Consider the following 27,613-nt stretch of genomic DNA (forward strand, 5'->3'; position numbering starts at 1 on the left):
ACACCCATGGATTTACGGCCAGCAAGGACTGGATCCATAGGGAGGGAGGCCATGAAGCTATAAAGTGATGGACGTCTGGGAGGAGTCTGGAGGAGCTGGACAGTGGTTATGGGGAGGGGTGAGCATGGTCCAAATATACTGTGTGCATGCATGGAATTCTCAGAGGATAAATAGAAAGCTATATGTATTTTAAAAACTAAAAACAAAACAAACCCCTCCCACACACACACACTTAAAAGGACTTGGACAGGGCAAACGCAGCCGCTCTGTCTGGCCTCCCATAACCCAAGGCTAAAAACAGGAACAGCCTGCAGAGAGGCAGTTTACAGCATCTTTTTGGCTCACAGAAGGATCTGCTCCCCTGGGGGTGGGATCTGTGAACACAAGTGAGCATCCCCACTCCTCAAACCTTAACTGAACCCTTCTAGAATGTGCTCCAGAGGGCTACAGTCTCTGGGCAGGTAGGCATGGCTGGCCTGGTCTGACGAGTGTGTGATATAGTGGCTCAGAGGAAACCACCAGTGGCTTAGAGTAGCTTAGTGGAGGCTGGTGCGCTGGAAGTGGCATGGCAGAATGGGACAAGACAGTTCTCTACAAGCATCGGGCCTAACAGAAGCCATGCAAACACCTGCACTGTGGAGGCTTTGGAAACAGAGCCGGGGAAATGTGCGCCTCTATTTTCTCGGCCAGCAAAGAAACTGTTTTTACAGAAATAAACAAGCAAAACTCAAACTGCCGATCACGCGGCGTAATTGTGTCTGGCTCTCATTTCGTTCAAGCACCCTGGCACAGGGCCGCTCCCATAAGCACACAGTTCAGTCACACGTAATCTTTGCTGTGTGTTGTGTGTACAGGGAAGGGAAGAAAAGGAAAAGGGGGAGACAGGAGGCGGGGACATAGCAGCCACCAGACCAGTTGATATCCTCCCCCCTCCACGTATTTTATGTAGGAAGGTCAATACTGAGACGAACCACACTTATTGTACATCCAACCCAAAGCACTTGGCATTCGAGGAGTGGCTTTTAAACCACCCTTGGCTTATTGTTGCCCCCTTACCCTGACACAGCACTTCACTACCTGGCTATACCCATCCACTTGGGGTTATTTTGAGATTGGAGGATTCAGCTGGGGACAGGAGTACTCACACGAGGGGTGGTCTGAAGGAGGAGGGTGACTCTGAGTCCAGGAGAATGGTGGCCCGGAGTATTCCTGGCCAGATGAATCTCTCTCCTGGGAGAGTACAGTTGGCTCCCCAGTTTCCAGAGCAGGAACGGAGGTGCGGCTGGAAACCCAGGTGCCAGCCACTTGTGTGTGCACAGTCCCTTCTTGCCTGGTCCTCTCCGGGAAGCCTGGGGATGTTTCACTCTCTGTTTGAGAAGAGGGGATTCTTCTTTGGGACCTGGAACTGCTGTGTGGCTGAGGAAGGTTTTCCAAGGCTAAAAGCAGACAGGACAACAATTAAAAATCCCACCGGCGGACTTGCAAATGTCTTGTGATCTCTAGTGGGCTCAGCCCCAGAGTCTGTGAAATACACAGATGCCAGGCAGGAAGGACTACCCACTCTAGGGAAAAGGAACTGCAAGAGAGACCACCAACCAAAGATCGTCCTTTGACCTCAGCAATGATCAGCCTGCAGGAGAAGGATTATCAGTAATGGGGTCAGCTGCTGCTAAGCCTCAGACTATTTTGAGGTGGTTTTCAACCTCTGGGTCTCCACCCCTTTTGGCGGTCGAACGACCCTTTCACAGGGGTCACCTCAGATCATCAGAAAACAGATGACAATTCATAACGGTGGCAAAATTACAGTTATGAGGCAGCAACAAAAATAATCTTATGGTTGGGGGGGTCACCACAACATGAGGAACTGTATTAGAGGGTCACAGCATTAGGAAAGTTGAGGACCACTGTTCTACAACTCAGAAATCAGTGTTGGACCACGAGGGTTTATTTCTCACCTTCCACAAAGGGCCCCAGAATGTACCAGAATTCAACCCATGCAGAATTCCCAACACTGGACAATCAGCCAAATCAGAGAGGACACCCACAGGGCTTCTGAGCCTTCATGACTGGCTGGGACACAAAATGCCTTCCTTCCTTTCCCTTACAGAATGGAGGGCCTCCAATCAGACTGTCACAGGGGTATGAAACCCCTTTGATGTCACCTTTGATGGCTTCAGCCTCTACACGAGGTCCTCACCAGCTATCAAACTTCCTTCTTTTTTTCTTTTTTCTTTTTCTCTCTTTACTTTTTTTCAGAGCTGGGGACCGAACCCAGGGCCTTGCGCTTGCTAGGCAAGCGCTCTACCACTGAGCTAAATCCCTAACCCTTCTTTTGATACGAATCTTTTTCTGTTTTGCTTGGTTTTTGGTTTGTGAGATGGGATCACTATGTAACCCTGGCTGTCCCAGAAGTCACTCTGTAGACCAGGCTGGTCTCGAACTTGAGAGATCTGCCCACCTTTCCTGGGCTGGGGTGAGGATCTTTATTTAATTTTAATTTTCGAGGTGTTTGTGTGGGGGTCTCATGTTGCATAGTCTGGCCTCAAACTCAAAGACAACTTTTTAAAATTCACTTTACCTCTTGCTCACTGCTTCCCTCCCGGTCACCCCCTCCTACAATCCTTCCCCTGTCTCCTTCCGTTCCTCTGAGTGGGTGGGTATCCCCTAGGTATATCCCCCACCCTGGCACTTCAAGTCTCTGGGACTTGAACTGTGGGCTTCCTCTCCCACTGAGGCCAGACAGGGCAGCCCAGCTAGAAGAACATATCCCACAGACAGGCAACAGCTTTTGGGGTAGCCTCTACTCCAGTTGTTTGGGACATACATGAAGACCGAGATGCACATCTACTACATACGTGTGGGAAGGCCTAGAACCAGCCCATGTATGTTCTCTGGTTGGTGGTTCAGTTCAAGGATGACTTCTAAGAACTTAAAAAAAATTATTTTTAGGGGTGTGTGTGTGTGTGTGTGTGTGATTATGTATGTATACTCATATGTTCATGCATGTGTGTGCACGCCTAGGGAGGCTGGAAGAGGCATTGACTCCCCTGGAGCTACAATTACTGTGGTTGTGAGACATCCAGTGTGGGTGCTGTGAACTGAAGTTGGGTCCTCTGGAAAAGTGATTTTTAGCGGCTGAGCCATCTCTCCAGCCCAGTTTTGAACTTCCGACTCTCCTGCCTCCACTTTCTGAATCCTGAGAATGCACGTGTGTCTTAGACAGCACTGGGGACTGAATCCAGGGCTTTGCACCTGTTAGGAGAGCTCTCCGGCCCTTCCTGTGTTAAGATCTGCTGAGCAGTTCTTCAGCACCCAGTCGCCCCCTATCAGCCAGCCCGCTGTCTCCATGCCTACCCGATGGCTCAACTCACTTCAGGTTCCCTTTGACTCCCATACCAGACACCTCATAGGCTGGCTGCCAGATGGCTCCTCCCTCAGACTGTTGACATGGTGACTCCACTGTGCAAAAACCCTTCAGTGAGTCCCACCACATCAGGTAGAAACTGCTTGACTTGCAAACATCCTGTCTCCCCCCAGAACCTCCCAACAGTGCCATCTGCCCCCTGCTCTATACTCTCCCAGTGAGGATGCTGACACTGATGCCCCATAGGAAGCCACGTGTTTTTACTTCCTTATATCTTTGCTCACTCTAGGCACATGCTTTCTCAGCCATAGTGCCTGTTCACTCAACACACAGATTTAGGCTTTCCTCACTTAGAAACCTGCTGCCTGCTCTCCACATACTGGGTTGACTGGTCTGCCGGCTCTTCTCAGTGGGGGAAAATTCTCGGTTGGGGAGCTTCAGTTTCCAAAACCTCAAATCGAGAGTGACAAGAACCTCACCGCACTCTTGGAAGGACCGAGAGAGCGGGCTTGTTGCTATGTAGCTGTGGGCCTAATTAGCACTACTTTTCTTTTCTTCCTTCTTCCGGTTGATCTGTACTCATAGAACTGCAAGTCCTTCGCTGAGGTACTAAGCTACCGACTGTGCAGACTGGAGCAGCAAGAACCACTCAAACTCCATCAACACAAACAAAGCCTAGCCTTCTTCCCCACCCCGTGGGACACGTGACTGTACCGCAGGATCTTGGCAGGATGGAGAAGATGTGGGTTTAGAGTGCCGTGGAGCATAGATACCCAAGGACCAACCAGTACGTTCCACAAATCTGCACCTTCCTCCCTGGTCTGACTTTACAAGAGGGGCGCTGAGGAGGACTTACCTAATGCACCCCAACGCAGAACCTCTAAATGGTCACAGTTGCTCTGGATGTGGGGGTAGGGTGGGAATGGGGCAGAGAATTTGTTTTGGGGGACTGGACGTGCATAAAAAAGCATCAAGGCACACACTTACACGACAAGCTGCTGGGGGCGGTCCGCGCCGTGGCGATCTTGGGCGAGGATCCGAGTTGCAGAGCCGCGATGTCTGCTCTGCCGGAAGACATGGTCCTCCACTCAGCACTTGTTTCAGAGAGGAGAGAGGGGTTTTCTGGGGCTTCTGAGGAACTGTGACTCATTCTGGCAGTCTGAGCTGTCACTCCCTTTCTGGAACCCAGATGGTCCTCTTGACTCTGATAAACGGGGGTGTATCCCATGTGGGGTTCAGTGTTGTTTCTTTCCGGCCAATGGTTCCTTGCAGTGGCTGAAATAGCAAATGCATCAACGAAAACTCAATGGCTTTTGAAAAGTAAACCCGAAGAAACCTGGGTGTTGGCACCCCGAAATGACCTTCAGCGCTTATCGCTGACTGCGTGACTGCTTAAAAGCTCCGTTTGGGGATTAGAGCGATGGCTCGGCAGGAAGAAGCACTTGCTGCTCTTGCAGAGTACTGGTGTCCAGCCCAGCACCCATGTCAAGCGGCTCGCAATGCCTGCGTCTCGAGCTCCAGGGACTCCAGGGCGCCCTCTTCTGGTCTCTGAGGACAACTGCACACACATGCATTGCATACATGCACACACACTTGTGCACACTCCAACAAATCGAAAAATTAAATCGTTATAAGTGCTCCCCCACCCGTTTTTATTTTCCTCATTTGAGAATATTTCTCTTTGTGCTTGGGCTTGGAGGCTGTGGCACCATGGAAAATTCTCAGTGGGGAGAGAATGAAGTCAGTTCTATCTTTATATGCCCAGGCAAAAGACATCAACCCATCTGATAAGCAGAGACTGCAGGCACGCAGAACTATCATTTGCATCTAAATATTACAAACACAGAAAAGGAACGTTATCTTTTAGATTTCTATTGCCCAGCAGATAAAGTGAGCAAAACTCACAATGCCTAAAACCAACCTTGAAGCCACTTTAAATATATATAATAAAAAGTGAAATGTTATTTTATTCAACCTATCACTTTGATATAAACTTGATATAAGAAGCATCATGATGGTAATTATATCTTCGTATTGAACCTTAAATCCAGTTAATAATTTACTGTGCCCCACCCCTCTGCGTGTTCTGAGCGTATGTCTGAATCGCTTTCATGTCTGGTGCCCTCAGAGGCCAGAAAAGGTACTGGTGGTTGCTGGGAATCAAACCCAGGTCATCTGGAAAAGTAGCCAGTGTTCTTAACCACTGAGCCATCCCTCCAGCCCTTTACTGGCCATGTTTTAAGGGTTTAATAACCACGAGTGGGCATGGCTATAGCTTCCTCAGTACACTGTAGCAGCCAGCTAGGCTACCTAAGGTGGGCTGGGTGGTGATCACAGAAACTGCCCTCTGAGATTCTGAGAACTTTCTAAGGGAGTTATTTCCTCTCTCAGTCCCCTGAGAATTGCTGTTTCTTGATTCTCTTTCCTGGAGGTGATAATTAGCAGAGGCTTCCTGGAGAGGCGGGGGAAGTCGCTAGGGCATCTGGGCTCCTCTAGGGGCTCAGCCTGCCTGACATGCTAAGAGCTGGATGTAGGAGGGTGCTGCCAGAGGTGACCACAAAGTCTCTAAGGTTATGAATGCAGCAACCCACGGGGTATGCTTGTCTAATCCTTCCTGCTCTGCTGCAGAGGTAAACCTCAAAGGGACTGAAGAAGCACAGAGGTGTAAGGATGCTTTCTCTACCTTTTTGGTTAATTGGACACAAAAAAAGAAAAATTACTCTCAAAGGAAATCAGAAAAAAAGAGGGAGGGGGGGAGTTGCAGAAAGGCAGAGAGATGCCCCAAGGCTAGGAAGCCAGAAACAAAAGGAAGATAATAAATTTAGGTTCGTCAGAGCTATAAAAAGGCAGAGGCCCAGCCATTGGGAAGTGTGACTGGCCTCCTGAAGGCAGTGATAGCCCCTTCTTCAGAGGACAGGAGCGGAAATCACAGACCCCTGTCAGCTGAAGGAATTCCACTGTAGAAAGAGTGGCCGCAGGCAACCACCGCTCACAGCAACCATGCTACCTCCCCAAGGGCAGACTAAAGGTGCAAGGGTGGAAAAAATGCATGCTATAAATAAAACTACAAGACTGACAATAGTCCCCTGCGGTGTCCTCAATAATCCTGCCCCATCAACGGCTAAAAATCCTGAATAAAATAGATGTAGAAAATATCCAAATATGCACTTCTGAGCTGGAAAGAATCAAATCCTTTGAGGCCCAAACCCAGCCAAGCTTAGGAACGGAGACAGGTGAGCAAAGACTGAAGCCAACAGCCATGCGACATCTCAACCTCCTAACGAAGGCAGGGGTGCAAGAGGTGGACGGCGTGAACTCTCCAGGAGGCTCAAGGGAAGCCACTGTGCACGGTGGGACTCAGAAGGACTCGACCCTGGACAAAAGACAAATGGAAACTAGCCCACAGGGGGACGGCAAAGAAACCTGGCCAGTCAATCTTGGTTTAAGATGAAAGCTAAAAGCGATCTCACTGTAAAGTCTGTGACCACAAAGCCAATCTTGGCTGAGTGGGCAGCACAGATGCAGTTCCCTGTATGGTTCGGGTGTTCTGGAGAGTGGGGTTAAGCCTTGAGGAAATACTAAAAAAACGACTGAATCTTTTTTTTTTTTTTTTTGGTTCTTTTTTTTTGGAGCTGGGGACTGAACCCAGGGTCTTGCGCTTCCTAGGCAAGCGCTCTACCACTGAGCTTAATCCCCAACCCCACGACTGAATCTTTTAAAAGGTCATCTAAAGATCGCCAGGATTCACACACCAGTGAATAATGGGGAGAGAGGGGAGTGGCCCTGATAGTGCCTCGGGGATCCTGGCAAAGCCATACAGACACACATTATATGTACGGACTTACTTTCAGAGCAATTCCGGTCATTTACTGATTAAAAACAAACAAACGAAAATGTCTAATAAGACACTGCAGTATAACAACAATGACAACATCCCAAATGAGCCAGAAACCAAACATTCTTGAAGGACGGTTAGCAAATCAGATAAGGTTTCCAATACTAGAATCATCGAGGAAGATGTGTATGTTAACAGACACCTGAACTTACGTGCACACACCCCTCACGGACACACAGGCACACATACATAATTTAAAAAGGGAGAGAAGGAGGGAGGGAGGGAGGGAGGGAGGGAGGGAGGGGGGGAGGGGGAATGGAGAGAGAGAGAGAGAGAGAGAGAGAGAGAGAGAGAGAGAATGCTAAGAGCTGGGTAAAAATACAGAAACTATAAACAAAAGTTTAGCAAATTAGGAAAAAGAAGTTGAACACATACTGAACTAGAATTTTATTTAAAAATTTTTTTTTAATTTATGTGGGGATGTTGGGCAGGTGGGGATCTCTGGAAGCTAGAAGAGTACACAGGCTCCCCTGGAGCTGGAGTTAGGGGTAACTGTAAGCTGCCCATCACAGGCACTGGGCACCAAGCTCAGGTCCTCTGACACAGCACCAATTACTCTTTTTTTTTTTTTTGGTTCTTTTTTTTTTTGGAGCTGGGGACCGAACCCAGGGCCTTGCGCTTCCTAGGTAAGCGCTCTGCCACTGAGCTAAATCCCCAGCCCCAGCACCAATTACTCTTAACTTGTGAGCCATGTCCCCAGCTCCTAACTAGAGTTCTATGGGAAGACAATGGAAGGCCAAAGAAATATCCACAAAGAAAATAGTGGAGAATTTTCCAGAACCAATGAAAAGAACAAATCTTTAAGCTAAGGAATGCTAACAAAATCCTAGGTTGTGTGTGTGTGTATACATACATGTGTATGTGTATATGTGTGTATATAATATGTACATATATGTGTATGTACATATGTATGTGTGTATACACAAAAATGTATATATGTATGTATGTGTATGTATGTATATAATATGTATGTATTGTGTGAATATATGTATATACACATACACACGTGTGTATACACAAAAATGTATATATGTGTGCATGTATGTATGTATGTATGTAGTACGTATGTTAATATCATAGTGAACCTGTGGAAACTCACAGAAGTCTTAACCAGAAGAAAAACAGCAAACAGGTAAACCAGATACAAAGGAAACCAAAGGAAAGACAGTTGAGGGCTGGAGAGATGGCTGAGGGGTTAAGAGCACCGACTGCTGTTCCAGAGGTCCTGAGTTCAAATCCCAGCAACCACATGGTGGCTCACAACCATCTGTAATGGGATCTGATGCCCTCTTCTGGTGTGTCTGAAGACAGTGACAGTGTACTTATATACACAAAATAAATAAGTCTTAAAAAAAAAAAGGAAAGTCAGTTGAGCAGCATTTGCAATGTGCCAAGAGAACCATCTTTGAGGAGTATTCCGAAAGTATCGAGTAAAATGGTTTTCACTCAAAGGTGAGCTAACTGCCCTCCATCCTGAGTGGGAAAAAAGAGAAAGAAATAAAAAGACCTGACTGCTCCTCAGGGGCTGAAGTTTCCTTTTCATTACAGAGAGAAGAGAGAGCACAGGCAGAGGCAGAGCCCTCTGGGAGTCCAGAGTGAACCTGGGCAGACTGAGCCGGGCCATGTGAGGAGAGGAAGAGAGGAGCTGCCCATCCTGAGGCCTGGCCTGAGCCAAGAGGTAAAGGGGCCAAGAGAACCGGGTAACCAAAATGGCTAGATTATATAGAGAAGCCTCTGGAGGGAGGACAGCCTAGCCCCTGGGCTGGAGAGTTCCGGTACGGGGCAGGGTGTGCCAGCCATATCCTGTAACAGATAGGGACTGAGGGATGCTGGGAGAACCTGGTGGCCAGGTCAGCATCCACAGTCAATAGGCGTACCAGCCAACTGTCACAGGTTTAGGACTTAACACTAAAAGAAACGACAGAGGTTTGATTTCAAGCAAGAAAGTCCTAGACACACAAGGAAGGGGATTCAACATACAAGGGAAATCAAGGTGTGCGTCTGAAGAAACAGTGAGTTTATTTTTAAAAAGTCATTAAAAGTAGAATTAACACTGGCTAACAAGAGCATGGACGGCAGGATCAGACTCACTGGTGCAGAAGGGTAAAACTCCACTGGCAAGACCTCAAGCTAACACTAAGCATAATTAAAATGCGTCACGTCCACCCTGGTAGACCTTGGAAGGACATAAATTTTCCACAGAGAGAAATTGGTGGGCATCACTTGAAACCAAAATAAAATTAATAGCTATGGACAAAATTACAAGTGATATCAACTGACAGCGTTGAAGGTGGTCAGAAGTTTCACTACAGCTCTATAAAATCCGTTCATTGTTAAACTATATGTAGGCTTATTAAAAATAAAAGCTAACGGAGGAGGAATAAGACACAGCATACTGGTAGCCTAGTATGGCTACCCGGAACTCACATGTAGCTTCATAGGCTCCCCTGTTTTAATACCTGGGTTTAGGAGGCACAGCCTTGCTACACTAGGGGTGGACTTTTTTTTTTTTTTTAAGATTTATTTATTTTATGTGAGTACACTGTCGCTGTCTTCAGACATCCCAAAGAGGGCATCGGATCCCATTACAGATGGTTGTGAGCCACCGTGTGGTTGCTGGGATTTGAACTCAGGACCTCTGGAAGAGCAGTCGGTGCTCTTAACCACTGAGCCATCTCTCCAGCCCACTGGGGGGCAGGGGGAGCTTTCAAAGCTAAAGTTCTCTTGCTATTTCCAGTTTGCTCTCTGCTTTGTGCTCACAGCAAAGGATGTAAGTTCTCGGCTCCCTGTTCCTGCGCCTCGCCTGCTACCTGCCGCCATGCTGGCACGAGCATCACAGGCTCTAACCTTATGGAGTGCAAGCCAAAACAAAATCTTTCTTCTCTAAGTTGTCTCAGTCATGGTGTTTTCTCAGAGCAACAGAAAAGCAACTAATACATCTGGTATCTTGATATAAAGATACAAGACTGGAGATCTGGGAAAGTCATTCTGTCATGACTTCAACTGAACCCCAAACTGCCCCCTGGGTAGGTGGTCTGTAGCCGTTAAGTACAAAGTTGGTATATGAGACTCGTAAGTAGTGATGTGTGGGGCCCCAGTGACTTTACTAAGCATAGCGTGTGCATGGTTTGTGAATCCACGGCCAAAGGCCTCATGATACAACCTGAGCCACTTAGTCCTCCCTATACCAGCCTTCATGAATGTCAGCTGTGGACAGAACTAGTGGACCAGCCATAGAGAAGAGGCCAATGGGCATCTCTCCAGAGCATCCAGATACACCTTGGACCAGCATTGCTACTCCTGACGGCCTGAGACCTGCTGGCTGTGGTAAGTAGGTACCAGCACCGCCTAGATCAGTAAGAAGTCATTAAGTGTCTCTTTGTGCCTTGAGTTCTAGCTTTGGCCACTTTAGGATCAAGGGTGGCCTCCAGGAAGCTCAAGTCAAAGCTAACCCATTCACCTTTCCAGCCAGCTTTCTCTGTCAGAGACAATCATTCAAACCACGGAGCCACGCCAACCACGGGGGTTGGTGTGTCGGCGCTCTCGGCCATCCTCGAGCAAGGATGCTGGCCTTCTGTGCTTGGCCACCTGTGTCAAGCCAGAACTGCCCCCCTGTGCTACAAACGGAGACTAAATTAACAAGAGAGTCAACACTGCTACGCTTGGATATTTACCCCCCACGTTGACAACTTCAGTCCTGTAGCATCCTAACGCTCTAAAACATCTGTTTGGGAACTGGCGTTCATGAGGGAAGCTGGCACAGCCCGGAATCACATTTCCTAATTAGCAGCTGCTTCAGCAGCGACTCCTCCAATCCACGTCCCCATCCCAACCGCCTTCCCCCATCCCAGTGAGTGTGTGTGTGTGTGTGTGTGTGTGTGTGTGTGTGTGTGTGTGTGTGTTAAGCTAGCCTTGCTCCTGAGCGGTGATGGGCCTGTGTTATCCAAACAAGCCATTTCCCCCCTGGAGGTCTTACCCCTACTCTCACCATCCAGCCCTACAGAGGCCCAAATGACTAGTGCAGACCGGTACCAGCTTGTGCTTGGGGGGGGGGGTGAGTTGAAGAATAAGCCCTTTATTTCTCCAACGTATTCCATGAGGCCGCAGGTCATTGGTGGGTAGAGCTGAAGGGAAAAACGAAAACAAAAATAAAAACAAAAAAATCCCACTGGTTCAAAATGAAACCCCCTTGTTGCAATCTCAATGGGGTCTCAAGCAACTTTGCCAACCTTGTTTCTCCCTAAGAGGCGGGAAATGGTGCTTATTGCACGGGCTCTGAAACCAGACTTGGCTGTGCCAACGGATGCACATTGGTCTGTGGGAGACTGAACAAGGAGCCGTCTACACCAGCCTCCAGCAGAGATGATGTCAATGGATGCTGAAAGGAACCCCAATGGCGAGTGCAGCATCGGCAAGGAGACCGGGTTTCGGGGGGGGGGAACGAGCGAAGTCTGCTTCTGACACACGAAGTTGAGGTGATGTTTTGACTTCCAACAGCAAACATCTGGCTGATGGCTGGGATGGCTGACAAGGAAGAGGGATAGAGGATGAAGGCAGAATTGAAGACCAGGGTCAGAGTTAAAGGATTTCAATCTGCCAGCCACAGGGACACAGATGACAAGGACGCAATTTCAGGGCCTGGGAAGAGGAAGGTGGTAGAAGCTGAAAGGTCCCAGGGGACCATGGGCACCAGTCCTGCAGAATGGCCACTTAGTTGTCTACCTGTGAAGGAAGAAGGTCCTGTGGCTAGGGTCTGCAGCCATGCCACCCTCATCCCCAGCCCTGGGACATCCCACCTCTCCTTGGAGCAACCCCATCCCCAGATCCTGAACTTGAAAAGTCCCCTTGAACTGTGCATCTGACACTTTGCACCTAATTGTCAGAACACAGCAACGGGGTCTCAGGCTTGTGATTGCGTTTCTCTGTAATCGCAATATTTTTCCTAAAATTGGGTTGCTCACATAGGGAGGAGAGAAAAGTCTCAAGGAGGAGGGAGACCTTACCTCCCCCCCCCCTTTTTGGTTTCTTTAGTGTGTAGATTGCCACCTACTGAAGAGAGGCAGAACACAGAGCTCGCCGGTCCTTCCCACGAGAATGAAATTATGCTTTTATCCCCAGAGAGCCAATTAAGAATCCCACACATTTCCCTACCCCGCAAAGCACTTTTTTACAGGAAAATTTAAGGGGCCTAAATTATCCTTCTAAAGCCTTACATTCTCAGTAGGCTGGCATGAGGGTAATTCTTCTCTCTTTAATGGAAGGGGAAACTGAGGCACAGTCCTGAAGTCAGCAAGCAGGTTAACCCTGAGAATGGTGGCAGCGCAGAGACTATCATGTCTGGTGTCTTTCCCAATTAGTTGCAGTTAAAACCGGTGCGTGCCCAGAAGAGAAGCTGAGACAGCTCTGCCTGAATTAATCCACAGTGTGTGGCCAGGTCACTTGCCACAGCATTGCTTTGTACTAATCGTCCTGGCCAATGGCTAGGTTATCATTGGCGTCTCCCTATTCCTCTCTAAAGGTGACCAGGTCCTCTCCGGATCATGATAACAGATTAAGTCTCAGCCTTGGATGACAGGACAGAGGCACAAGAGGGAGAATTACAGTTCTAAATCCACCGTCTAGCCAGTAAGTGACACGTATGGATTCGAAATAACGGCTCTAACACGCACAGGGATGGCTACTATTAAAGGCAGGGGTGGGGGACAGCAAGGGCTAGGAAGGATGTAGAGGGACTGGTGTTTATTATATGAGCAGGGATGTAAACAAACGGGTTCAGCTGCTATGGAAACGGTCCAGCAGCCCCTGCAAAACTTAAACATAGAGTTATTAGCATATGGTCCAGCGATCCCATTTCTGGGTCTGTAGCTCATCGAATGGACAGTGGAGACCCAAACATATAACTGACACACGTTTACCACAGCAAGCAAAAGGTGAAAGGAGGCAGTGGACGAGAGGGTTAACAGGATGTGGTATATGCAGACAATGTCTATTCTATGGCTACCAATATGTGCAAGCAAAACAAGCCAGACACGGGAGGACAAACATGGTATGATTCCACTCGTGAAGTGCTTGGAATAAAAACCTCACCAAGACAGAAAGTGGGCCAGAGGTTACTTGGGGCTTAAGGCCAGGGATTATTACTTAAGAGTTTCTATTTAAGATGAAAAGTTTCTGGAGATGAATGTGTTGGGGGGAAGTAACACTGTGATTGTTGAATGGAAATTGGAAATGGTTAAAGCGGTAACTTTTATGTTGGGTATATTTAGCCGCACTGAAAACCAGAACATATATTTTTACTGAGCACCAGCCATGGGCTGCAGGATGAGTCAGATAGGGAGAGCCACCTTAAGCGCTGAGCTGTGTAAGTCAGCTGAGTCCCTCTGGGGTGTGAGAAGCCCAGCCAAGCAGACCTTGTGCCCCTGGGAGTTTACAAGGCAAAACCTGGGGCTGGAGAGCCCTCCTTCCTCCCAGAGCTGCCGAGGCCCTCCCCAGGAGGGGCCTCCTGGCCTTCCTCTTCCCAGGAACCCTTCAAATGAGGGGGATTTCATACAGGATGGCCAGGGGTGGGATATTCTGGGGGGCAGGCAGGAACCTGGGTGTGTGTGTGTGTGTGTGTGTGTGTGTGTGTGTGTGTGTGTGTGTGTGTGTGTGTGTGTGTGAAAGTGGTTGTAATCTGACGGTGGCCGCCTACCCCCCAGGCCGTGTTTTGAACTGCTGCTGCGGATGTAATGATTTTGGGTGGAGGACATTTGGGAGCCAAGTGAGTTTGTGTGAACAAAAGGCTCAGCCGTCAATGTGGATTGTCAGGGCTCTCAGGGCCTGTGCTCCATTCTTATCCTACAAGGAGAAGCCCTGAGAAAAATCACACACATCACAAAGCCTTTGGACTTAAGGTCTGAGGATGATCTCTCTGTCTCTCTCTGTCTGTCTCTCTGTCTCTCTCTGTCTGTCTTTGTCCTCTCTCTCTCTCACACACCACACACACACACACACACACACACACACACACACACACACACACACACACACACACAGGCTAGCCTGGAGCTTTAAGATAGGGTCAGCCTCCCAGAAACAGAGCTGGTCAGGAGGGGCTCTTGAGGGTCATGATGGAGGGAAGTAGCCTAGTCAGGTAGGAGGAAAGGCTAAAAGACCTTGATGGGACCTTAGGGCTCTTAGCTTTAAAATCATGGGACTTTTTTTTTGGTCTGTCCTCAAGAGAAAGTCTCGGGGTCAAGGGTCAGGCGATTCCCACTTAGTTCAATAAGGATACACAAAAGCTTTCTGCAATGGGCAGTCTACCTTGTTTTGTGAGGGCACCTAACCTTACTTACAGCTTGCATTTTCTTGTCCCCTCTCATCCTTTGAAAAGCAAATTTTAAAAAGGCTGGAGTGGAGGCTCCTCAGCCAAGGAGGGACCTCTGGAAGGAAGCTGAAGTTGGCAGCCAGTGCCAGGCCTGGCCAAGAGCTGAGGAAGGCGCAGGGCGAGAGCAGGCCTCTGCTCCTGTGTGCTCACTGTGTTAGCTCACACCCAGAGAGGAAGCAGTGGCAGGGCTCCACCAAAGGAGAGCTGCCAGGTTAGTAAAACAATGAAGAGGCAAGGAAAAACATCCTGGTTCCGAGGAGGAAGAGGGGGAGAGAGAGGAGGGCCGAGAAGGGGCAGGGAGAAGCTGTCCCGGTGTGGATGTGAGCGACTGGGGCTCGAGCTTCTAACATTTACACAGCCCTGTGGGTGACTTTTATAAGATTCTGCAGCTAATTTCTTCCTAGACCTCTGTGAAGTGGCCCCGGTCTCAAGGGAATCATAGAAATATAAGTTGTTTATGCCTGTTGGAAAATGAATGGAGCAGATGTGGTGGGCACAGGGCTCAGGCAGAAGGAGGGAGCAGGGTTATTAGCTCTCCCTGGGTCCGGGCCCACTGTGGGCCTCAGCCAGGCATGAGTGAGACCAGTTAAAGAGAAAAAAAGGTTGCTAAGAATCTTTATTTTATTTAATTTTTTTTGAGTCATGTTCTCTCTCTATAGCCTGAGACAAGGTCTTTCTAAATAGCCCTGGCTGCCCTGGAACTCGCTCTGTATACCAGGCTGGCCTCGAACTCATAGAGATCTTCTTGCTTTTATGTGCTGAGAGCTGGGACCAAAGGCATGTGCTGCCACACACAGCTTGCTAAGCAGTTTCTTTAAAAGAGGGTCACAGTCTCTTCAAACAGGACCAACAGGCTTCCCCTAGGTAGTTTCCAAGGGTAGCTCACCAAGGACACTGAGATTCAGACAGGTTTCACAGCCCAAAGGAGGATGAACCTCTTGCTACTCTAAGTAGCCCACAGCCGAGGGGAGCCTGTGCTCTGCTGGGACTTGGGAGGAGGGGAGGATGCTGGCAATGAGGGAGGAGGAGTCGGTGGGTAACTACTGGCAGGTGAGAGAAGTCAAGTGCAGACAGTGGTTCAGCGTGGCCTGGAGTTGAAGGGTCACCAAGAGCAAAGGGGAGCTGGATAGAAGGGATGTCCCATTGCATCTGTAACTGCTACCCATGCGTGGGTTTAAACTGGTGACCATCCAGCAGCGAGCTGAAGGAACAGGCTGCTGAGAGGAACAAAGCACCTCCAGGAGCCATCTGCTCAGAGATGTCGGGGGAAGACGAGCTGTCCCCCCACCTTTGTCCTAAAGAGTCTCTAGAACTGTAGACCTGTAGAGTCTCCCTGCCTAGCACGCCCTATTCGCTTTCCTCCTGCCTTCTAGCAAAACCTGGCTGTTTCTTAGAACGAGTTCAGAAGCTAAAAATCTCTCCATGGCCTTGTGCTCCTCAAGAGACAACACCAGCGGCGCCCAGAAATAAAGCTCTCCCTTGGGGACCCCACATTTGCTTTGTGAGACAATTTTCTCCTACTGGACCACGTTCTTACCATCTGGTCACATTCCTATGTCTCTTTCCAGAGTCTGTAGCTCACAGGAGGCGATGCCCAAACCATCCCCGGGCTGCGTTGGAGGCCGAAGGCCAAGGGAGCTGTGAAAGGTGTCTCTTTTGGAGGGAGAGAAGGACAGAGACGACTGGTCACAGCGACCAGAAAAGAAGGGACAAAGGGAGGGAGAGTTTTAAAAGGACACTGACATTGATCCTTCTCTCCTCTTCCTTTCCAACTGTCCCCCGATCCTGCCACATCAACGTTCGTGAAGCCCTGCCTTAGACTAACAGTCCAATATAGCGCTAATAAGAAGCATCCTGCACATGGTTACAAAGCACGTCCACGTGGCTTTATGTCAAGCTTATAACCATGGAGTCAACAGGATGGGTTCTGTTATCTCCATTTTACAAATGTGGGGACAGGTCCAGAGCCATGATATGCCCAAGGTCTTCATTCACAGAATTATGACTAAAATAACTCACTATGGTTCACTATGGTTATGGGTACCTTCATAGTCACAATTGTTAAGAAGAGGGAAAGACATTAATGGGCCCATTTAAAACTTTTTTAAGGGTTTGGGGATTTACCTCAGTGGTAGAGCGCTTGCCTAGCAAGCACAAGGCCCTGGGTTCGGTCCCCAGCTCCGAAAAAAAGAAAAAAGAAAAAGAAAAAAAAAACCGTTTACCTTCCTTTAATGTGCAGTGGTGTTTTTTTGCCTGCACATATGTCGACACGAGAGCGTCAGGTCTTGGAGTTACAGACAGTTGTAAGCTGTCATGTGGGTGCTGGGATTTGAACCCAGGTCCCTTGGAAGGACAGCCAGTGCCCTTAACCACTGAGCCATCTCTCCAGCTCCTAATGCCCCCATTTTTTAACACAACCCTGAGACACTAATAAACCTCTCCATGCCACATGTCTAGACGTAGAAGGGGTTAAGACCAAAGGTCCTCTGACCCATGTCCGAGTTCCCAAGCCACTGTTGCCATCTCTCTGCCAGCCACCACAGACAACAGCACTTTATGACCACAGAGCAAGCCTATACTATAAATAATTTCTTACAAACCACAAACCTCACCTGTGAGAGCATGAGCCTCTTCAAAGAAGTTTCGTCGGGACAACACTTAACTCCAGCAGTGCTGTTCTTGCTCAAGTCACTTCCCAAAGTCTGACAATGTTTAATACATACACAGGCCCACAAGACATATACATATGCACATAATTAAAAATAAAATACACTTAAAAAAAAAAACCTAGTCTGAGGTTCTCACCTAGGAAAATGTTCACTGCACACAGAGGGGCAAACCTGCTCCTCAAAGGCTTATTTACGTGACTGTTTCCTTCCCTTCCCATTTGCTTCATATGGGATCATCCTGTCTCAGATGGTCCCAGGCAAGGGTGGATGGCACTGAGCTTTGCTGACTTTGAGCCTGGCTCTTTTCGCTCTGTTTAAGGCTAAAGATGGAGAGTTCCAGGCATGGAGAAGAATGGCGGAGCTCTGGAATAGAGGAAGGCCCAGAGGCTCTAGGATGCGGACTTGAGCCTCTTGCTTTAAGAACTGGCGCCCTGTCCGACAAAACACCCAGAGGACAACTGTGTGCATGGCAGGATGCTAGCAACACAGTGTTTGCGCTGGTTCTATTTTTTATCAAAAAAGAAAGAGAGGTCAAAAGAACTGCCTCCCTCAGACTGGGCCGTGGGCAAACGTGTAGGGACATTTTCTTAATTACCGTCTGAGGTGGGAGGGCCCAGGTTACCTGTGGGCAGTGCTGCACATAAGGAGGTGTTTCCGGGTCATATAAGAAAGCAGGCTGAGCAAGGCCAGGGCTGCGAACCAGTGAGCAGCATCCCCCCACAGTCTGTTTCAGTTCCTGCCCTGACTTCCCTCGGTGATGGACCGTAAGATGTAAGACGATAGACCCCAATTTGGTTTTGACCCAAACCAGCAGAAACCAAAGTAAGACTGTGCCCAGTGCAAGCAAGCCCTAGTTTCTGCAGCAGCTGAATTTATAGTATTTATAGTGCTTTCCTGCTGGGCCCAGAGCTGGGGGCTTGACAGGGTAGATGGCCCATATACTCCCTGGGAAGGGTTCTGCCCACTTAAGAGATAAGAAGACAATGGTACAAGAAACTAAATCTTCAAAGTCCCAGAGCTGGCAAGGGGCATCCACCGAGGTTGGACCCTAGCTGGGGTCTGTGCCAGTAAAGGCAGCGGGACTCTAGTCACACATTGGCAAGACATGACCCTCCCGAAAAGACTTACCCTACAGCAACAATGAATGACACGGTGGCCCCAGAGGCCCTATGAACGAAGCCCTTTTCCCAAATGAAGTTAGTCTACCTGCTCCCAGTCCCCAGGGAGAGAAAAGTAGCAGCTTTAACACTGCTCAAGGGTTAACATCCCCCCAGGCGACAACCTAGCCTTCTCTCCTGTGCACTCTCTCCTCCTTTCTGAAACTTGGATGCTTCCAAGGATGGTGGTGGCAGGATGCCCGGAGTCACTACTCATCTTCCTCCTTGGCCTGTACCTCCAATTTACCAGAAACACTGAGGAGACACACATCGGTTTACCTTCTTTGCCTCCCCAAGCCCAGCTCCTTCCTCACATAGAGATGTCCCAGGATTTCAGAGCAAGGTCAGAGCCCCTTTTGTGCCTTGGCCCCTAACCCCAACAGCCCCAGGAGGGAGAAACATGGGGCTTTGCCCACTGTGCTCTCTCACCTGTATGCTTTCCTCAAGAACTCCAGGGGATACACAGGTAACAGAATGCTACTAAGTTCCAGTACCCCACAGCTAATACAGCTACTAAGTTCCAGTACCCCACAGCTAATACAGCTACAAAGTTCCAGTACCCCACAGCTAATATAGCTACTAAGTTCCAGTACCCCACAGCTAATACAGCTACAAAGTTCCAGTACCCCACAGCTAATATAGCTACTAAGTTCCAGTACCCCACAGCTAATACAGCTACAAAGTTCCAGTACCCCACAGCTAATACAAAGCACTCAGGCCCTCTGCTCTCAGCAGCCTCTGTGTATTTAGCAGATGGTGTTTCAGCTCCCTCAGGGATCTGGTAGCCACAGCCTTACAGCATGTGGTACAGTCCTGCTACAGTCCCTCTGGGGGCACTCAAAGGAAATGTGACCTTCTTCCAGTTTTCCTGGCCCTTCAAGATCCAGTCCCCACAGCCAATGTGCCTTTCTTCCAACATTGACACAGGTGAGCATGAATGCATTTGTGATGGGGGGGAGCTACAGGAAGGGGCACCTTGTGTCAAGACACCAAGACAGGAGTAAATTTAGCATTTACACACGCATCACACACGCACACACGCACGCACACACCACACACCACACACCACAAATACACAGACACACACACATGCACACACACACACCACAAATACACAGACACACACACATGCACACACACACACACACACACACACACCACACACACACCACACACACACACACCACACACGCAAGCACAGACCACTGGTTGTGATCCCAGTACTTGGGAAGGAGAGGGAGCAGGATCCCAAGTTCGAGGCCAGTCTGGGCAACATAGTGGAACCATGCCTCAAAAACAACAAAGCAGAGAAAACACTGTCTGCTCTGAGTAGCAAGCTGGATTAGAGTCGGAGTCTAGAAAGGTGATAGGGTTGCCCTGCAGGGCTCTCAGTGGTTTTAAGGTCAGAATCGGGTGACCTGACTCACCCTTTAAGAAGATCACTATGGCTTTCCTGAGCATCCGTTAGTGGCAAAGAGTGGACGTGGTGAACGGAAAGGGCAGGGGAGACACAGAGGGCAGAGTCCCCGTGTGTTTTAGAAGCATACTCAGCTTGAATTATTCTCCCCAAAAGAATGTAGAAGGCCAAGGAAGGAGATAAGGAGAGGGCGACATTGGGATTTCTAGGTGAAGTAGGTGGGTGCTGTGGTCTGCTCCTGACATGGCTTGGCGAGGAGAGTCAGTGGGTCTTAGCTCTCTCTGACAGTCTTTCTCCACATCACTGACCAATATGCCACAGGGCTGCCACATCTGATGCCACACCGCCATTCTGCACAGGCTTCTCTTTACACCCTGTCCCCACTAAACAGCTCAAACAAAGCAGAGTGGCAGCTGTACAACCTCTTCCTCCCCAGTCTCCCTGTGTCAGCAGAAACTAACTTACTCTCACAGGGAGACTGACAGCTACCCGGTTTCATGGCTAAACTGAGTGCTGTATTCAAGTGTTCTCCGTATCACAGCCAGCCTCTGAACCACCCCATCTCCTGCCGTGCCTCCCGGCCTAGCTGGTGCCTGGGCCACTGCCTCTTCCTCTCCCATCTAGACTGGATGCTCTCCACCCACACAGAGCTAGCTTCCTCTTCCCATGTGGCTTCAAAAACTGCCCTCCCAGGCTGAACCTGACCTGGCTTCTCTCTGGGTCAGGTCCCCACTATCGAAGGACTGCAGAATTCTACTGGGACCTGCTGCCTGTGGGTTTTTACAATGAAAAGCTGGAGCAGGAGACACCTCCTTAAACTGAAGGACAAGTCCTCTTTATACCCTCCCCTTCCCCTTCTTCCCCATCCCTCTCCCCTCCCACACCCTCTCCCTCCTTTCCCCTCCCCTCCCCCTGCCTCAGGCCCTCCTGTTACCCCACTAAAAGGCCTTTGTCTCTCTCACCCTCCAGTTCCTCACAGCCACTACTACAGCCCTGCCCTGATTTCAGCCTATTCCCCCAAACTCAAGGAATGTCTTAGCCTTCCACAAGCTCCAGAATACCTTCTGGGCTGGCGTGAGGCAGACCTGCCAGGGGTTCGTCCCCAAGGCCCCAGCTCCAGGCTCAAATAAACAGGAACACACAAAAGACTTTGCTCTCCTCTCTAAGACCACGAAGTGCTTGGGGATTGCATTACATGGACAGAGCAGGATTCTAAGGCCCTCTGCAATGGGCCCTAGTTCCCTTCCCAGGCTGCGTTCTATGATAATTTCGAAATCTCAATTCACGTCCGCACATCTTCTCTCCTCTGGCCTTGACTGACGATAACCTCTGCACGAAGAGTCTTGAGCAAATGTGGAACCAGCCTAGACAACTCTCGACAAGCGAACAGACAAAGAAAAACATGCTGTCTATCCACGCACACATGTATTCAGCCATGGAGAACGAAGCTATGCCAGAGGAATGCACAGAACTGGAGATCACAGAGAGCGAAATGAACCAGATGCGCAAAGACCAAGACGAGTGCTGTATGTACCTATGTTCCTCTGCACACACACACACACACACACATGCACATGCACGCGCTGGGAGGCGTGAGAACAGTGAGAGCGGGGGGAGGGTAGAAAGGGGACCTGTGGGAGGGAAACAGGAGAGAAACATGAGCAGCAGACTATAGCACACATGTCGAAAACGACACAGCAAACCCATCATTCTACGAGAACTAAAAACAAACCCAGAAACTTAAACAAAAGAAGAAACCAGCCTTGAGCTTTTCAACGCGTGAGATTCTGCGGATGCCAGAAGTCCACATCTCTGTCTACCCACATCCTAGTCAACCTCCCAAAAACTCACCGCACCCCTCCTTCCTCAGGAGGTCTCCCTTGCCCTACTCCCCCTACAGTCTCCACTTCCACACCACAGCCTGCTCTGTCCATACCACTCTTCCAGTCGGTGCCAACTTGGATCTTTCTTAGCTCATGAAACATTACTATATTGTGGTCCCACGTTTTATATCCTCGACAGTTGGGCTCCAGAGAGATAATCCCTGGGGAGGAAGGGGACACCATACAGAAGCCTACAACCTCCATGTCACCTGACGGAGCTCTCCAGACAGGGTAAGGCTTTAGTAAATATTTTCTGACTTTCTGGGAACTCAACCCAGGTCCTCTGAAGGAGCAGAATGCGCTAGGAGTCACTGAGTTACATTCCGGGTCCAGAGAGAGTCGATATTTTAGGATTATTTTTAGAAGCAGGGAGACATCTGTCATACTCTGACAGAAGAAGGGGAGAGAAGACAGGACAGGAGTCTCTTTGTTGACGTCTATGGGAAAATGAAAACGGAGTTGCACAGATGTTAAATGGAAGCGATGGAGGACTTCTGAATGCCTTTTCATTCCACAGGGCAGGTGCTGATAGCAACTGACAATGTTAGTCACTGTCCCATGGTGCCAGCCCAGAGCCCACAGAAAGCCAACTCTTCATATCAGTGAAGATGGACGCAGCTACCCCAGAAAGCTACCCCAGGCACCCATAACTTAAGGATTGCCATACATACAGATAAGAGCCATATACAACATCATTCTACACATCTATAGACTTAAACACTTTTATGGGCAATCCCCCTGCTCCTAAAAATTGTCTTAAAATCTTCCCTCCTGGGGCTGGAGAGATGGCTCAGAGGTCAGAGTGTGCCATGTTCTTACAGAGGCCCTGAGTTCTGTTTCCAGAGCCCACACTGGGCAGCTCACAAACACCTCTAACTCCAGCTCCAGAGGATCTGATGCCTCTTGGCCTCCACAGGTACCTGCGCTCATATGCGCATGCGTTTACACACACACACACACACACACACACACACACACACACACTAATTTTTAATTTTTTGTGTGTTTTTGTTTTATGTGCACTGATGTTTGGCTTGCAAGTGTGTCTGTTGAGGGTGTCAGATCCCCTGGGAACTAGAGTTACAGACACGTGTGAGCCGCCACATGGGTACTGGGAATTGAACCCAGGTACCCACTGAGCCATCTCTCCAGCCTTAGAAATTACTTTTGGAAAAAGTCTCTCCTGTCAGCATCTTGATTGCCACCTAGTTCTAACCATGGTCTCCAACTCCAGGCAAGGATGGTGAGCTGGGGAGGGCCCTAAGGATCTATAACACGGCTTTCCTGTCCTACAGATGAGAGACAGAGACCTTGTCACGTGGTGGGGTGGGCTCATGAATTTGATTGAAATCGGCTCATATCCAGTTTCCTTCCTTTCCCTGTGACTAACCTTGCTAGGCTTCATCTCCCATAAAGGGAGATTAAACTGGAAGCAATACCCCTGGCAGGACTTTGGGGGTGAAAAGGGGTTAAAAAAAATACATGCGGGGTTGGGGATTTAGCTCAGTGGTAGAGCGCTTGCCTAGGAAGCACAAGGCCCTGGGTTCGGTCCCCAGCTCCGAAAAAAAGAACCAAAAAAAAAAAAAAATACATGCACTGACCACACATAGGTGCTCAAAGGCTAGGAGTTCTAAGAGGGTTGTCCGTTAGTTAGTTGCCTTCCCTTTTGTCTCCTCAGGATTCTTCAGAGAAAGGTATCAGTTACAGTTCAAGTGTCCTGCCCATACAGGGAAGATGCTGGGGCGGAGGGAAGATGCTGAAGAAGATACAGAGTAGCTAAGACACAGCAACTGCCATCTGCTGCTTCCTTCTTCCCCACCCTGAATAAGGATGCTCTCGGACAGCTGGCCACCAGCGCTGGTAGAAACAGAGAGATCACTGGAGGGCAGAGGCTCCTGCCCTAGCTCCTGGGTCTAGGAGGCAGCAGCTGCCCAGCTGGCATGGGCACAGTAAAGTCTCCCCTTGTCCACACAAGTCAGATGGTGAGCAGAAAACATGAGCTCAGCATCTGCATGCACCAGGAGAGAGGCAAGGTTAAAAGGATTTGGCTTTTCAGCACGCCATACACCAAGTCCCTCTCTCTACTTGTGACAACCTCTGTCAGAGAAGCGGGCTTCTAGATGCCAAGAACTACCTCTCAGCCTCAGCCAGTTAGGGTCACCTTCTCCCCAGCCAGCCTTCAGAGCACCTTGCAGTGGTAACATGGCGGCCAAGCTAAATGATGAGTTGAGCAGCAAAGTTGAGGCAATTTAGAAAACAGCTCAGAAGGGGCTGGGCTCACGGCGCTCTTCCTTTAGGGAACCACATTTTTCTAAGATTATTATTCCTTGGACTGGCTGCTTCATTTAACTAGGCAGCACCATTTCCCCTTCGGGTGGGGAAGTTCTTGCCTTCTGCCAGGATTCTCATTCTGAGTCCAGCCTCTTTCCTGCCCCCTTCTCCTCTCTGCAGCTCTCACATTGAAAGCATGGACTGAAAAATTAAACTTCGTTCTCAGCTTGGAGCTATGGTTCTGGGGGACCCTGCGTTGTAGGAAAGCCAACAGAGAGGGGGAAATCTCTCGCTCTAGGCTTCTTTTCATTGATGGTTGAAGCGGCAACCACAGCAGAACAGGGTGACAGGTGGGCCACGGAAGCCAAACAATGGCTATACAAACAGGGGGCAGCTCTCCTTGGAGGACAGTGTAACATAGACAAACAGTCCACAAATGGAATGCAAACACAGACAGCCAGCAGTGAGAACCTTGAACTCTATGGGAAGAGAGGAGAGCTAGAAGGATCCTCTGGGAAGAATTGAGTCTCCGCTACTCACAGGGGAAAAATTGGAAGCCCGGACTGTGATCACCAGGCACTGGCTACCAGCACCCCAGTAAGGTACGGCTCAGGATAGTTTTCCCAACCATTAGCTTAAGGGCATTATTTGTGTGGCTCAAGGTTCATTACCATCAGGAAGACTCACCTCCCTAACACAAAACTGTGGATGCAGAGCATGGGTGACCATCTGCCTGGGGTACCAGGGAGGCTGAGTATCTGCAAAGGGTCACAAAGGTCTTCTACAGAGGTGAGGCCCTAACAGTGTGTGATGGCCAATCAGAGTGGGCCAGGAAAAAAACGTTAAGAGGTTGCTATAAAACTCTGGCTCCCTGACGTTGCTGACTGCTGTTGTATTGCCTCTGTTTGCTGTTTCCTTTTTCTAAGTGATATTGTTTGAGGCATTAACAGAAACCAGAGAGGCAGTGCCTGGATCTTCAGCCACACCGGTCACTTCTAGCAGGTTTCAACAGGTCATAGAGTGCACCATTTCTAACGTCACCTTTCAAACATCCCTGCCCCAGACTGGGTCTTAGAGCACTAGAGATCAGGAAACCTTCTTAAAAGAAAGTCTGGATTATTCCAGTTCCTTCCTGAGTTCTTCCTCTGCCCGAAGCCCCTATCCTGCTCTCCCCTAAACGAATGGAACAGAGAAGGTTCCAGCACCACGGCCGTGAAAAAGCCTGAAGGTCTGGCTCTCATAAGGCCCCATTCTTACCTTATTTCCCCCTAACTCAGGTGCTACTATAGCCCCACACTACACTCACCCCTGTGTGAGCCTGGGAGAGTCCCTGCTCTAGGAAGGAGAGCCCTGTGCCAGCCTCAGCAACCCGCCCCCTTCACAGCCCCTCACAAGATGGATCCCGCAGCCGGAGGACCAGCTACTGACACCTGCCTTGGATTCCTGGGTGGCTGTCCGAGTTACAGTCCCTTACACACCACTGTATCTACGACACTCCACAAATGTCCTACCGTGTCTCTCAGTTACTTTCCTACGGTAACAAGATTATGGACGCTAGGGCTGCACGGTGTGTGTCTGTAAGGATCTTCAGAGCTGCTTTCCTTTCCCTTCCCTCACCTTTCCTCAGTTACCCTTCCTGACCTGGACCAGTGACTCAGAAGTTCACAAGGTCAAGGCAGTCTGCAGAAGGGGAGATTACCGGTCAATCAAGGCTTTATGAGGGTAGAAAAGTTTCTCTTGTTCAATTCTAGGAAGCAGTACCTCTCCGTTCTAAGGATGAGAAAGTTGGGAGAAAGTTTGTGAAGTGTGCAAGACAGACAGGCAGACAGACAAGATGAGAAAAGGGGGGGGGGGAGGGAGGTGGACACTGGACAAAATCTTGGCAAACCCAGCAATGTGGCAACAACTGAGGCCGTTGTGTGCCCTTTGCCTCTCACAGGAGGACAACTGGCTAACATCACCTAGTCTGGATTGGTTCACAGTACCTATTATTTTTACTTTCATTTTGTCACCTCTTGTCACTTGGGAGGCTGAATGGGGCCCTTCTATTCCACAGATGAGGAAACCGAGAGCCAAAGACATACACAGCCGAGGTCGTATGGGTGTTAGATTAGAATCCCACCCAGGCCGTGGCATTTTCTTCCACCAGAAAAAGGAACTAGAGACAAAGGCGTTGGGCACAGGAGTTGAGTCCCCATTCTGTGACCAGGACAGGCAGTGCCTGCCTGCACAGCAGCTGGCTGAGGAGAAAAGGACTCCAGGACAGTCCAGAGCCAGCCGGCGTCTTGCAGGATTTTGACCTTACAGCCCCCCACCCCCACCCCAAGTACCCCGATCCTATGGTTGGCTAGGTAGCTCGTTTTGTTTTAAACGAGCACTCTTTGTCCTTTAAGATGTCCTAAGTACTAGAAGCCTATCAAACTCCAAAATCCGTTATTTACTTACACTGGAAAGTCAGGCTCTAGACCAGAAGAGAGCAGTTCTTCCTCGTGAGGACGAGGACGGGAAGGGGGGACTGAAACCGAGGGACAGCAGCCAGAAGTTTCCACTCCCCACGAGGTAGGAGAGGCTCTTTGGGGTCTTCTTTTTGTAAAAGGGAAAAGGGTGTGGGCTACCCCAGGAGAGAGTTTTCTTCCAAAGCTCGGGAAGGGAACGCATGTGTAGACTTTATATTCCAGTGGCCAGGGACAGTATTTCTCTGTCCTGGGCCACCCCCAGGGTTCTACCCACGAGGGTCCATGGAACCGCGCGGCCCTGGTGGAACAGCCCCCTAGAGCCCACGCCCCCTGCCCCACGCTGGAGGTTCTCACTCACCCGCGCTCACGCCTCTGGGGACACGTCCGGAACGTCCCCGCCGGGTCGCGACGCCGGGCCCGGGGACCGTGTGTCCAGCGCCAGGCGGCGAAAGCGGCCCCGCGGCCCGGAGGAGTGTACGGTGGGCCGGGGAGGGAAGCGGGCTCTGCGCCCCGGAGGCGGCGGGCCGCAGCAGCAGCAGCGGTAGCAGCAGCAGCAGCAGCAGCGGTGGCGGCGGCCACCGCGGGGCGCGCGGCGTGGCCATGGTGGCGGCGGCCGCCCGCGCTCACATGCCGGGTGCCGGGCGGAGGGCGGCGGCGAGCGGAGCGGGATGCGAGCGCGCTCTCAGCCGCAAAAGTTGTGCGAGCCGCGGGAGGGCGGAGGCGGCCCCGGTGCTGCCACACGCCAATCAGCCCGGGCGGGTCGCGGGGCGGGCGGCTCCTCCTCGGTTGACATCACCCGCCCCGCGCGGGGGCCCGGGGGCGGGGAGAGGGCAGGAAGAGGGCGGGGGCGGTCTGGGTCTCCCGAGTGAGCTCACGGAACCCCCGGGTGAACTCATGGAGCCTCCTGTAACTTCTGTCACAGGGCCCAGACCGTGGAGCATCGCTTTGGCTTTTGGAGAGATGGAAGGGGGCGGGGGTTCCTTAGCCAGACAGTAGGTCTGTGAAAAGTAAATCCTGACAATATAATTGTTATCAGGTGAGTGAGTGAGTGTACAGAGTGCTTTCAAAAATACCCGGTTCCGTAGCGTGGATTTAAAGAGACCCCAATCCACCGCAGCCCTTTTGGGTCCCCAGC

General features: G+C 50.0%; 1 protein-coding gene across 2 annotated transcripts in view; it reads right to left on the reverse strand.

Annotated features, from left to right (window-relative positions):
• Heg1 (heart development protein with EGF-like domains 1) overlaps positions 1-27,179 on the reverse strand; it is an 87,655-nt gene extending 60,476 nt beyond the window's left edge. Inside the window, 3 exon segments of one of the 2 annotated variants that reach the window (NM_001427854.1) lie at positions 1,146-1,436; positions 4,352-4,639; positions 26,837-27,179. In NM_001427854.1, the coding sequence (NP_001414783.1) occupies positions 1,146-1,436; positions 4,352-4,639; positions 26,837-27,080 (823 nt within the window). In that variant the 5' untranslated portion in view covers positions 27,081-27,179. 2 annotated transcript variants of the gene reach the window in all.
• Between the last annotated feature and the right edge of the window lie 434 nt (positions 27,180-27,613).

The sequence above is a fragment of the Rattus norvegicus genome, chromosome 11, assembly GCF_021556685.1.
Source record: "Rattus norvegicus strain SHRSP/BbbUtx chromosome 11, alternate assembly SHRSP_T2T, whole genome shotgun sequence".
NCBI classification, from domain to species: domain Eukaryota; kingdom Metazoa; phylum Chordata; class Mammalia; order Rodentia; family Muridae; genus Rattus; species Rattus norvegicus.